Here is a 12,721-nt window from a genome sequence, read left to right as displayed (position 1 = left end):
ATATATATATATATATATATATATATGAGAGAGAGAGAGAGAGAGAGAGAGAGAGGGCTTTCCCCCTTCATTTAATATTAAGCAATGGGCAGCTCCAGAGTTGCTTGTGGAAGGGGCTTAGAACTCGAAGTCTGGTTTAGAAGGAGTGTGTGTGTGTGTGTGTGGGGGGGGGTAGGAGGCTTGCTTTGCTTTGCTTTGCAACTATGTTTTTATTTAGATTGCTTGTTTATGACATAGAGGAGCTAGATGAAGATTATTTTGTCAGTAGATTCTTTGTACTTGTTAAGTGTCTTTCATTTACATGGCACTTTAAACCTTATGAAATGCTGCACTATCCCAATTTATTTCTTGGAGGGCTTATCTGACAATTCAAAACTTATGGCTATTGTTTGGTGCATACATTCTGCTATTTCAAAATGCTTGCCATGTACTCCAGGGGGGTGGGGGGTGGGGTGGGCACTTTTCTCCCATGTCCTTTTAGTTTATTGGCCCACAGTAAAACAGGGATCAGAAATGGCCTACACCAGTCTCTCACCTGAGGCAGGAATGGTTTATACACGTCCTAACTAGGGACACCATTAGACAAGGCAAAGGCTGTGGTTGCCTTCAGAAATTCTCCTGTTCCTCTAACAGAGCACATGCAGTCCAATAGAAATATGGCGTGAGCCACAAACGCAAGCCACATATGGACTTTAAAATTTTCTAGTAGCCATATAACAAAAAATAAAAAGAAACAGATGAAATTAATTTTGGTCAATATATTTTATTTAACTCAACTTATCTAAAATATTATTAATTTAAAATATAACCGATGTAAAAAATCAATGAGCTATTCCAACTAATTTTCTTCCTAGTGTCCCAGAAAATACTAGCAATTTACCCTATCTCTGCCTGTTCCTGCCAGAGCTGCTTTCTATGTCCCTTAGAAGTGGCCCAGCAAGGAGGAGAGTTTGCAGCTGTGTACCCAGTGGGACGCCAACTTAGTCCAGCGCTTCAGGAGTGGGGGAAGGAGGGGAAGAGCCATTGGAGGGGAGTGGGGATTTAGGAAAGCTAGAACTAATAATGTCATTGTCTCAGTGTGGGCAGGTTAGAATTACTGCTTCCTCCAAGAATCCCAGTGTAGGACTTCCAAAGTTTGGGAAGTGAAACTCAAAATTTAAAATGCCCAGCACCCTGTAGTGAAGTTCAGCCTCAAGTATCATTATTGTCAACATCAAAATGACTAACATTTTTAAGTGCTAATTTTTACATACTCTAATCTATTATCTTCACAACAACCTGTAAAATAGATAGTATTATTATGCCCATTTTACAGATAAGGCAAATAACTTACCCTGGGTCCCACACCTGGTGAGTATGGGAGCCAGGGTTCAAAGCCAGGCAGTTTAAGCACAGAGAGTATGCTCTTAACAACAATACCACTGGAAAGAAAGTACTCATTTCTCATATGAGAAAATTAATCTAAGATTTCATAAGACAATTGTGAAGATGTTATAAATATCTGGACCACTTGGCCCCTTAATTCCAACTTGATAGCTTTAAAAATAAAGTGGCAAAGACCTTTTCCTCTGTATCAGATCAAGGGGCCTGAGCTGGGGCCAGGTTTGAGATTCCTTTTTTCTTCTCCTCATATGTGAATTAAAAGGCTGAGACTGAGATTTAAGGAGATTGGCTAATGTAAGTGCTGCTCTAAGTTAAGAAATAATCAAATTACCCATCATGTAAAACCCTCCATTGGTACCATAAACCATTTTTTAAGTGATTTTTAAAAAAAGATATGTGTTGTTTAGGAAATGACATTATTTTGGCTCTCTGATATGAAATCATGCATGGGACTAACATATTCCAAACTGTTTATGCTCTAAAGGGTTAGTGTGTAAATTAATAAATTCCTCTTTATGTTAATCAGCTTTTGATATCATTTCACAAAGATAAATAGAAACTTACTTTCTTCCCGAAATGGAACAGAACACAGGAAATATATCAGACCACCATTCTTGCCTCAGATTCTGTTTGTCTTCATTTCCAACCCACATCAAGCCACTGTCTCACAACTTCACTAATAATTGTGGATAGCTTCTTGTCATCTTAAACTGTTTTCCACATGCCATTAGGATAAAGTGCTTATGTATTTTATTCAGTTCCGGAATTTCAAGAGTGAACCATTGACTCATTACAAAAGTATCTTCATCTTTAGAAATTTTTTAGGGCTATAATCTGACTAGTGGAAATCTGATCTTTGCAATACAGAACAAACTCAAGTTAACATACGGGAGTTTCCTGTTCATTTCTGGTACTCTTTATGATGTGAATGGGGATTATACAACTGATATGAAATTGGTCCATTACATACATACTAGAATATGGAAAATATCACAGTTCTAGTAAAAATAAAAGATATCAAAAAATCTCTATGCAGAACCACAATGAACTTTGGTGATATTTTAAGTTAATATTCATGTTCTACTGGAAGGCCCTTATCATTCATGCATCATTCGTGATAGGTGAGGGATTGTTGAAATAGTTTTAATACACATTACTTTTTAAGAGAAAATTTCTTTATATGACTGTTGTCACTTGACACCTCTTTTTTTTGTTTTTGGCCATTTGGTACTATGAAATGGTGGTTGTGACTAACGACACAATTACACTGAATTTTTAAAATTCAGACAGCAAGAACCATAGTCCTTTTCCCAAAAGAGAAATTGTGTCTCCACCCTTGATCGAGTTGATCCTCACTGCTATTTCAGATAATTAAAGCTTAAGAAAAACAGTTTTCAGGGCTGGTATATTTTTGGGGGGCATGTCAAGAGCCCATCACAGTATCAAGTTAATAAAAAGAAAAAGAATAGAAATAGTGAGTGATTGATCTCTGGAGATGTAGTGTTTCAGGAAGGCAATCAAGTCTCTTTCTACCTAAAGGTTTACAACGCAGTTAACTTGCAACTTGGTCTGCTTTGTTTCCATGGCTTCTTCTGTCTCCTAGTTTGAAGTTTCTGACTACCACTCCACTCTGACTATCCTTAGCTTGCGCTCATCTCCACTATGCCTCAATTTATATCACCAAGGTTCATTTTTCTCAGAGTATTTTGCTGCCTAAAATAGCCTCCCTCTAACAGAAAACTAGACTTAAGACTTTTGTAGTTGGGATATATGTATGATGGGATGGGCCAAGGGCCAAGGACCAAGGAGAAAGAAAGTGCATTTGGGGAAGGCTGACACTTCCTCTAGATCAGGGTTGCTAACCTGCACTCCATGGACAGCGCTGGATCACTTCAAACTCATTTGCAAACTCTTGTGCTTATCTGAGTTCTGGGTAGATGGTTCATAGTGTCCAACATTTTCTTGAAACCACTACCCTGGACTGTACAGACCCAGAGTGTAAACCTTAACATTAACTCTCTTTTGTGTCCTGCTGTGGGATCCCCTGGAGCACAAGGCAGGGGACAAGGTAGTACTGGAGCCACATCCCCGCCCCCATCTTTCCTTCTGAAGGGAAATGGGCTTGCGTTCCCTCTACCGCAAAGCACCTGTGATTAGGGGGAAGGGGTTTCTTTAAAACATCAACTACCTGGAAAATAATCGCCCCATGAAAGGTTTTTTTCAAAAAAATGGATTTTGCAAAGCCCATAGTCAGGACACCGTAATGAGTTTCACAAGAAAGATAAACATAACAATCTCTGCCTGCAACTTGGCTGTGTAAAGTGGAGGGAAGAAAAGCCCCAAAGAAAACCACTAAAACCACTAGACATAGCTAAAGTTCTTAAATATGTAAACAGGAACAGTGATACCCAAAAATCTTCATGACACCTTTGAAAAGAAGTCTCCTACAAACCCATACTTTGGTCAGTCCATGGTGAATGTTGCATGAGACTTTATATCACAGGCTTTTTTATATAGCTTGCAATAAAGTAGTGGCTAAAAGGAAAGTTTGGGTCCCACTCGACACGGTCACTAATCTTCTAGGCTTTGGTTTCCTCCTTACTAAAATGGGAATAATAACATTTTGCAGGTTCATGTAAGGATTAAACAGAGTAAGACTTATAAATTGCTTAGTACCATGCCTGGCACACACAGGTATCCATCAAATATTAGCTGCTATCTCCATAGGATTCAATTTCCAAGGGAAAATCAGATTGAGGGTTAGCGATCAGGAATTCTGGAAGCTCAAAGTCATTTGTTTGATTGGCCAGGCCTAAGTGGGTCTTTTTTTTAAATTTCAGGTGGTGAGTAGGGTTCTAAAGTAGTGGTTCTCAGCCTTGGATGCACGTTAGAATCCCGTGTATTTGGGCGGGGGGCTTTTTAAAAACCAGGATACAGCCCAGATTTAATTAATCAGAGTCCCTGAGGGAGGGAGCCAGCCATCAGAACATCTGTAATGTTCCTCGGGAGATTTCAATAAGCAGCCAGATAAATTTCTCATTTGCTCTAAAACTCTGAATCTACTATGTAGTTGTATTTATGGTGGGAAAGTAGCTCAAACAAACAATACGTTGTCAGTGCCAAGATAAAGTTTCCCATGGGGGGCTCCAAAGATTCTATAAAAGATAAATCTAAAAAACACTAATTTTCATCTGTGCCGCTTTGTAAGTATCACAAGCTTTATATTCTTAGTAAAGCCCAGTGGAGAGAACCTGTCCTAAGTAATTAAAACTCATTTGACTCATTTAGATTAGTGCTAAGTATTCTTCTTATAGCAAATTTATTAGTAGTATGTACAAAAACATGAAGCAGATTATGACTGAAACATTCTTAGTTAACTGACTTATAGTCAATGTGTCAGCCTATAATTTAAACCCAGGATCGGCTGCAGGGAAAGGGGAATGTGGAACAATTATTTAATGAGTCGAGTTTCCGTTTGGGAAGATGAGAAGAGTTCTGGAAATGGATGATGGTGATGGTTGCTGTTCTGTGCTCTTTTATGTGATGGTCAGTCAGGTGTGGCCACAAGAGGAGACAAGAGAGCCTCAGGAAAACAAAATCTATCATACTCACGGGGCCTAGAAACAGGAAGGACTTTACAGCACGCAGGGCCACATGGGAAAGGACTAGTGCAGGTCAGGAGGTGAAAGGAGCAGGAGCGGGAGAGAGCCTGAGCCATGGCAAAGGCAAGGCAGGGGTAGGGTGAACAGTTTAGGGCTGGCTATTGGGAATCATTTCCACAGGCTTTAAGCTGTAGGAGGGGTCCCTTGTTGCCTGGTCCTGGGCCCTAGGGTGATTAAGGCAGAGGAATAAATATTGCCTCCTGGGGTATAGGGTTAGATAGAAGGGCTCTGGATTGGTTAGTTTGCATGTCAAAGGATTGCTCCCTGGTGAGCCCTGTACTATCTCATTAAGAATTGGCTAACCCTGAAGGGGCAGTCTCTCCTCAGCCAGAAAGGTGTTTACGATGTCAAAATACCATACTATACAGAAATTTTTAAAAATATAAACAACACAGTTGCACAACAGTGTGAATGGACTTAATGACACTGAACTGTACACTTGAAAATGGTAAAAATGGTAAATTTTGTGTTATATATATTTTATAATAAAAGAAAAAAACTAGGATCCACAAAGATCAAAAATGGTAAACTCTAGGCAAAAGACAAGAACCAAAGAAAAAACGTGGGGAGGCAGGAGAAGACAAAATTTCAAGAACTTCAGGGGCTGCTGAATTATTGGGTTGTTGGAAAAGTCATGACGCATGTTTGCAACAGATGGCTCTAGTTCATTTTTGGAAGTACTAGAGTCATTCGCATCTATGTTATTGCTATGTTGTTTGACAGCTGACAGTTCTAGCTTATTTTTTAAAAAATTGAGTGATTTGGTTGAGTTTTGGAGATTTTACAACAAGTTGAAGATGGAAGACCAAACTGTACATTTTTGCCATATTTTACTGTTTTACTTCCGCAAAGGGAAGAATGCGCGTCAAACTTGTGAAAAATTGCATAAAGTTTATGGTGACAATGCTCTACAAAAATGTCAGTGCCAACAATGGTTCCTGAAATTCCATGCTGGTGATTTTGATCTCAACGACACTCCTCAGTCAGGGAGACCCACCGAGGTTGATGACGAAAAAATAAAGGCATTGATTGAGTTAAACCCACGTTACACGACACGAGAGATTGCAGAAACATTGAACATCCATCATTCAAGCATTCTCGACCACCTGAAGAAGCTGGGATACGTAAGCAAGCTCGATATTTGGGTTCTGCATGAACTCAAAGAAGTTCTCTTGATGGCGTGTATAAACATCTGTAATATGCTCATTAAACGTGAGGAAAATGACCCTTTTTTGAAACGACTGATACCTGGTGATGAGAAGTGGATTGTTTACTACAATGTGGTGCACAAACAGTCTTGTGTCCAACGTGATGATTCGCCTCAAACAACATCGAAAACAGACATTCATCAGAGGAAGGTTATGCTTTCAGTGTGGTGGGATTTTAAAGGTGTCGTGTTTTTCGAGCTCCTACCAAAGAACCAAACAATCAATTTGAGTGTGTACTGTCAGCAATTGGACAGTTTGAATGAATTCATCATTCAGAAACGTCCAGAGCTTGTTAATTGTAAAGGAGTTGTGTTCCATCGTGACATCGTGAGACCACACACAAGTTTGATCACCCATCAAAAATTATTGGAGCCTGGATGGGATGTGTTGCCACACCCACCATACTCGCCTGACCTTATCCAGTCAGACTTCCACTTGTTTTGCTCTCTTCAAAACTCCTTGCATGGTATAACATTCAATTCAGATGAGGCTATAAATCAGCACCTTGTTCAGTTTTTCGCAAATAAAGACAGGTCCTTCTATGAACGAGGAATTATGAAGCTCACTGAAAGGTGGCCAAAGGTTATCGAACAAAACGGGCAATATATCCTTGATTGATCTTTGTTCTTTATATAAATAAATGACCTTTGAAAAACAGACAAAATACGTCATGACTTTTCCGACAACCCAATATATGCCTCTTCCATTATAAAAGAAGAAACTGTTTCTACAAAATATTGGCCACCTCTTGAAATGCTAGTTTTCAACATTTCTGAAAACTACCCAGCAAAGTGGATGAAATGGAAAGGAAACAAATAGTACAGAATTGCTTCATCCTCTGAACCATTTTTCACTTCTCATTGCTCTTTTATATTCTAGAGAGATCAGGAACTGAAACCTGACTCATCTTCATGTGCGAAGCTGTAACATTAGAATACTGAACCCTCTTTACTCTGCCCATTTGCCTAGCCAATTCAGTGGTATCATATTCTTCGGCGACACTAGATCATAAACTTAGCTACAGATTTTTTCCACAACAGAGTTCTTGGTGGTGGTGGTGGTGGTGGTGGTGTGTGTGTGTGTGTGTGTGTGTGTGTGTGTGCTGTGACTAATATATTTTAATCTATCAGACTTATATATACTATTATCCTAAATTTCTAAACTCAAAAATCACTCCTTAAAGGCACTATATAAGTCCTGTATATTTCTCATCCAGAGTAGTTTAGCTGCCAAGAAAATTATTGCTCCGTTGCATATCTCCACCTAACTTTCCTCTTCTCCCTAATAATCATGGAGATCCACCATAAATTCTTCTTTTTTCTTACTCATCTGCCAAGTCTTTTCTCCATTCCCTATGCCAAGATTCTCTGGCATAAACACCTGTGGCTGCCAAACCTTCCTGCTATTGTCCTAATATAAGCAGCTCGAAGACAACCGCTCGCCTTCCTCCCCGCAATTTGCTTTGTATATCCAGTTGCCAGAGGCCTGCAGAGCAAGTACCAGGAGAGAAGAAAATAAAACACTCCTTCTAGTGAAGGAGAGGAGGAAAGAAGGAATAGCTTTCTAACTCATGGGCTACCGTTGTTAAGAAAGTCCCCGGAGTATTATAAAGAAGTGGTTTTAAAGGACCGGTGTGATTTACATCTGTTTTCCTCTTTTCCATAAGCTGTGTGGAAGTATTTGATCTTTACCAAGCATGTGCCATTCCAAATTCCTTTTAATCGGACCAAAAAGGTGTGTTGCTCCCTAATCATCTAAGGAATCAGATGAGAACTAGTATGTTAGTTTGAAAACACTGGTCAGCATGTAAAGATGTGTCAGCTTTCCAGTGTTGAGGAAATTGCTCTGAAGACCTTTGCTCTAATATAGAGGAACTGGATGTAGCACATGGTGAGCACTGCACTGGTGTCAAGGGAGTTGGAATCGGTGTCTTGGCTCCACCACTAAAGAGCCATGGGAACTGGGCAAGTCACCTAGCTTCTCTGCACCTCATTGTCCTCATTGGTAAAATGGAGATAGTAACTAACATTGTGGGGCACTTACTAAGTGAGGAATAAACATATGGAAGAAGAGGGAGATTTTGCTACCCACCTTTCACCACCACTACCACATACAAAACATGTTTTGCTTTTAAATTACATATGGTCTAAGCCTGTCCATTGCTTCACTGTAAAACTAACATCATTTTTCCCTTTTGCTTCTTACAGATTTTTGCATACATGAATGAAACCTCTTCCCGAAAAGCAAAGTGGGACCTGCAAGCTCTTAGATTTTTATCAATTAATTCAATAATTGACCCTTGGGTCTTTGTCATCCTTAGGCCCTCTGTTCTGAGACTAATGCGTTCTGTCCTCTGTTGTCGGGTTTCATTAAGAACACAAGATTCAACACAAACTTCCTGTTCTGCCCAGTCAAATGCCAGTAAATAGACTGACCTCTGTGGACAGCAGCTAAGAGTGCTTATTAGCCAGCATCTGGAAGATCATTCTGAAATGGCTCCTTGGAGAAATGAGAAAAGTTGGTTTGTAAACAAAATGAAGCTATCCTAATAAAACAGAGTAAACACACATTTTAGCAATGGGTTGGGCTACAGACGTGCTGACAAGACACTTCATGGAAGGTGTCAGAAGGATCTATAAAACCTACCCTCCATAAGCATGTCACATGACCTTTAGAAGAACAACCAACTGCATTTAATATCCAGTTGCCTTTTGATTTAAGCTCTCCTGTGGAACAAGAAAGCATGTGGTTTTGTCATTTGTTTAAAGCCCTAAATAGTTACTGTGTGTTCTCTATTTTAATCTTCTGTTCTTCTGTGTTACTACTGTTATAAACATACAGTGTACAGTCAGACCAGATGAAACTTCATATACATTCTCTAGCAAGTTGATATGTAGAAACAACAAACCTGGTGTTTTGTGACTGTTTAACGAACTATCTTTGGACAATGAGTCTGAAAATCATAGTCACTTTGTATTATAATGTTTGTGTGTGTGGGAGTACTCTTTTGTCACTATTACTCATACTAAATGGAATTCTCATCAGTATTACTTGTGGAACAGTAGGCTCAGTTAATGTCAGTTTTTTCACTAGTCCTCCAGAAGCTATGTGTCAAAGTGTCAGGTTATTTATTTTATAATGTCCATTGTGCTAGTAATCAAGAAAACTTAAGGAATTTTCCTCTCAACAAGAAATAATAGGCTATTAAGAAAGTTGATTCTGATTATTACTCTTCATTCTATTTCTAGGGGAGGCTATACGAAGATTGGACAATTAAGTTCACCAACTTGCACCATGTACGTGCACAGTGGAAAGTTCACGAACTCAATTGTCCTACCTTTTTGGATGTGGCAATGTCTGAAGCTATATATTAGGATTAAAAACTGAAAAATCTGATCAATTCTTCAGATACACTGGAACCCTTTTAATGCTGATGTGAGGCCATGACTAACATCTACTTTATAAGATGACTGTGTTGTAGCAAAATTCATCTGTCTGTATTTTTATCCAGGAAACATGGTTTGACTCATACTACATAGGAAATCATGTAACAATGAGTCACATAGTAATGTATTTTTAAATCTAAAAGTTTGATATGGTGTAAACTCAGCATCAAAATATTTCAGTGAATTTGCACTGTTTAATCATATCTTAGTTACTGTGCAAACTCATTTGAAATGTTACAACAATAAACCATAAAACAAAAATTTGAAAATGGAATTTCCCCAAATAACATTTTATAGTTACTTTTCCAATGAGATAAAAGCAGAAAAATTATATTTAATTTGGCAGGTTTTTAAAGCATCGTTGCATTTTAAATTAGAGTTTAAAATAGTCAATATAGTACTTGGTAAGTGGATTTTTTTTCCTTACAGAATAATGTTTAAAATAGTAGAGCCATCTTATATTTTTTTCAGTGTGATTACAAGATAGCTGTTATAAAAAAACAAAAAGACATGTTAGTTCCAAAGTCTCATTGAGTTGCTTATGTAAAACCATTTCCTATAAGTAGTTATCAAAACTAGATGATCACTTAGGGTTTTTCCAAACCATTCTAAGCATCAGTGTATTTTGACACAATCTATGTCAAATCAGCTCTTTTTTTTTTTTTTTTTTTTTTTTTTAGCTGAGCCATCCTGCTACCTATTGGCAGCTTAGCGGCTGCTCAGCTTGGGCTGGCCTCGAACCGCTGTTGCTCAGAGCTCAAACTCTTGAGCGAGCTCTTAACCAACTGAGCCATTCAGCCAGCCCTTAAATCAGCTCTTATTTTAAAAGGAATAAATAAGTGGTTCCTTTCTACTGATTTAAACAAACCTGGCAAAATTTAACTTAACTAAAATCTGGATGTGTAAATAAATCTTCCCTGTCCACCACGTATCCTAAAGTTAAGAAATTGTTCTAAATAGGACTAATTAGGCTAGTTCAGGGATAATTCCTAAACATAAAATTCTGAAGCTAATTTGAACCTGGAAGACTGATTTCTTTTTCTTTTTTTTTAAGATTTTATTGGGGAGTTGGAGGAGGGGAACAGCGTTGGGGAATTAGGGAAGGGGAACAAACAAGTTGCTGTCCTTTTGTTCTTCAGTCTAGTTGTGGAGAACGTTGCTTCACTGGCCCAAGTTGGTATTATCATTGTGCTCTTCCCGGGTGAGGCAGTCACTCGCCGGCCATTGGACGGCTGTTCACGCCGGCTGCCAGCCACTCATGGTAGCTTATGGCAGCCCACTGCAGCTTCACTGCAGCCTACACCATCGCTGGCCACTCTCGGCAGCCCAGCTTCAGGTCGAGCTGTTGTTCACCATCTTAGCTGTAGAGGGCGCAGTGTCACTGGCCCTCATGTGGGATCTGAACCGGGGCCTTGCTCAGAGCTGGCATCCCAAGCCAACTCTGAACCAATGCGCCACTCAACTGGCCCTGGAAGATTGATTTCTTTTATCAGTTGCCTTTTTTCCCCCAAATGAAAATATTAACTATAATCCTTCACCCCACCTCACCACCCCAAAAAGTTCTGGAATAATGCCTGATAATTTTTTTTAAAAATCAAACTTGGACATAATGTCACTACTGGGAACAAATTGATTCACTCTGGGGCCCCAAAATGTAACAATTTAAGCCATTAATTTAAGAACCTATAGATTTCTAGAGCTTTGTTTCCTAGTTTCCTACTGTTCCTTGCACTGTATTAAATGACTAAGTCCTGTTATTTCATTTGCACTGATATATACATAGAAGGAGTTGAAGGTAAAAATCCCATGTAGCAGTCACTGATTAATAATGGTAATTTTTAAATAACAGAAAAAATTACTAGAATTAGATATGTAAATATTTCCTTTCTAAAAATCCTATCTTATCAGACATAATTAAGTTTATTGAGTCATTTTCAATTTTAATAAAAAACAGAACTTAGTTCAGTGTATTAGAGAACTGAACTATGATGAAAGAAGACCGAGATTTCATTCTTTGCCCTCGACAGTCAGTGGAATGAAAGGGGAGAAAGAAACTGTAGTAGATATTCACCTCAAAGTGCCAGTGGTAACTTTATGTGTCCAGAAATGGGATGGGCCAAAGCAACCCGTTCTGAGCTGAATTATTCCTGAATGGTTCACTGTGGCCCCCGGTCATCTTTTCTAAGAGTGTAATGGGAAATTCTGGTACTAAACGGTGGCCTTGAATCTCCAAAGATCTGAGAGGGACCTGAGTTTGCTTAGATGCTATAGAAAGCCTCCAAAAGACCTGAACTGAAGGCGGTTTGGACCCATGACAACCTAGAGCCAGACCAACGCCCTGGAAACAGCACCAATGCAAAACCACCACGCTGGCAGAGGCTGCAAGCCCTGAGCATTGGGGAAGGCAAATCTGATCCACATCATTATGTTCTCAGTGTAATGCAGTTAAACCTTTGGCACTTCTGCCTGTTCACATCAGCGCAAATTGAAAGGATTGTCCTAATGCTAATGTAATATCAGCTCTGATTTGAAACAGATCAGTGAAAACATATTCGGGTTTAGAATTTGATAACTTTGAAAGGCAGGGGAAGACAATTAGTTCGCACTGAAGCAGAGCTTTATTTATTTCACTTTGCCAGATCTAATGGGTTGAGCCAAGCCGAATGGTTTTCTGAATTTGGGAAGCTTTTGAGCTGTTCACAGATAGAGAAGCACTCTTGTCTGCAAATGAATGATTTATATTTGTGGATTTACAATGCCTCCTCATGCAGGTGTTACAACTTGAATATTTGATGATTATCTTCTGTCTTTATCAAACACTTAACTCCATTGGATTTCCTCTCTGAGTGCACTTTTATAACATACCTCCAATCACTGACAGCATTATTATTGATTTTTTTTTACTTACAAAGCATTTTGATCACCTGAAATATACTATAGAAATAAATATTATTTTGGCAATTCACAAAAGCTACAGTTGTCTAATTTATACATGGGACCAAGGCTATATGCATTGGGCATT

At 38.9% G+C, this 12,721-nt stretch overlaps 1 protein-coding gene across 1 annotated transcript in view; it reads left to right on the top strand.

The window, feature by feature from the left end:
- PTGER2 (prostaglandin E receptor 2) overlaps positions 1–10,343 on the top strand; it is a 13,401-nt gene extending 3,058 nt beyond the window's left edge. Inside the window, exon 2 of the mRNA XM_019645889.1 lies at positions 8,461–10,343. Coding sequence (XP_019501434.1) covers positions 8,461–8,682 — 222 coding nt within the window. The 3' untranslated portion in view covers positions 8,683–10,343. The remainder of the gene's footprint in view (positions 1–8,460) is intronic.
- Positions 10,344–12,721: the final 2,378 nt, after the last annotated feature.

This window comes from Hipposideros armiger, unplaced genomic scaffold, assembly GCF_001890085.2.
Source record: "Hipposideros armiger isolate ML-2016 unplaced genomic scaffold, ASM189008v1 scaffold_5, whole genome shotgun sequence".
Taxonomy (NCBI): Eukaryota; Metazoa; Chordata; class Mammalia; order Chiroptera; family Hipposideridae; genus Hipposideros; species Hipposideros armiger.
This window is presented reverse-complemented; position numbering and strand designations above follow the sequence as displayed.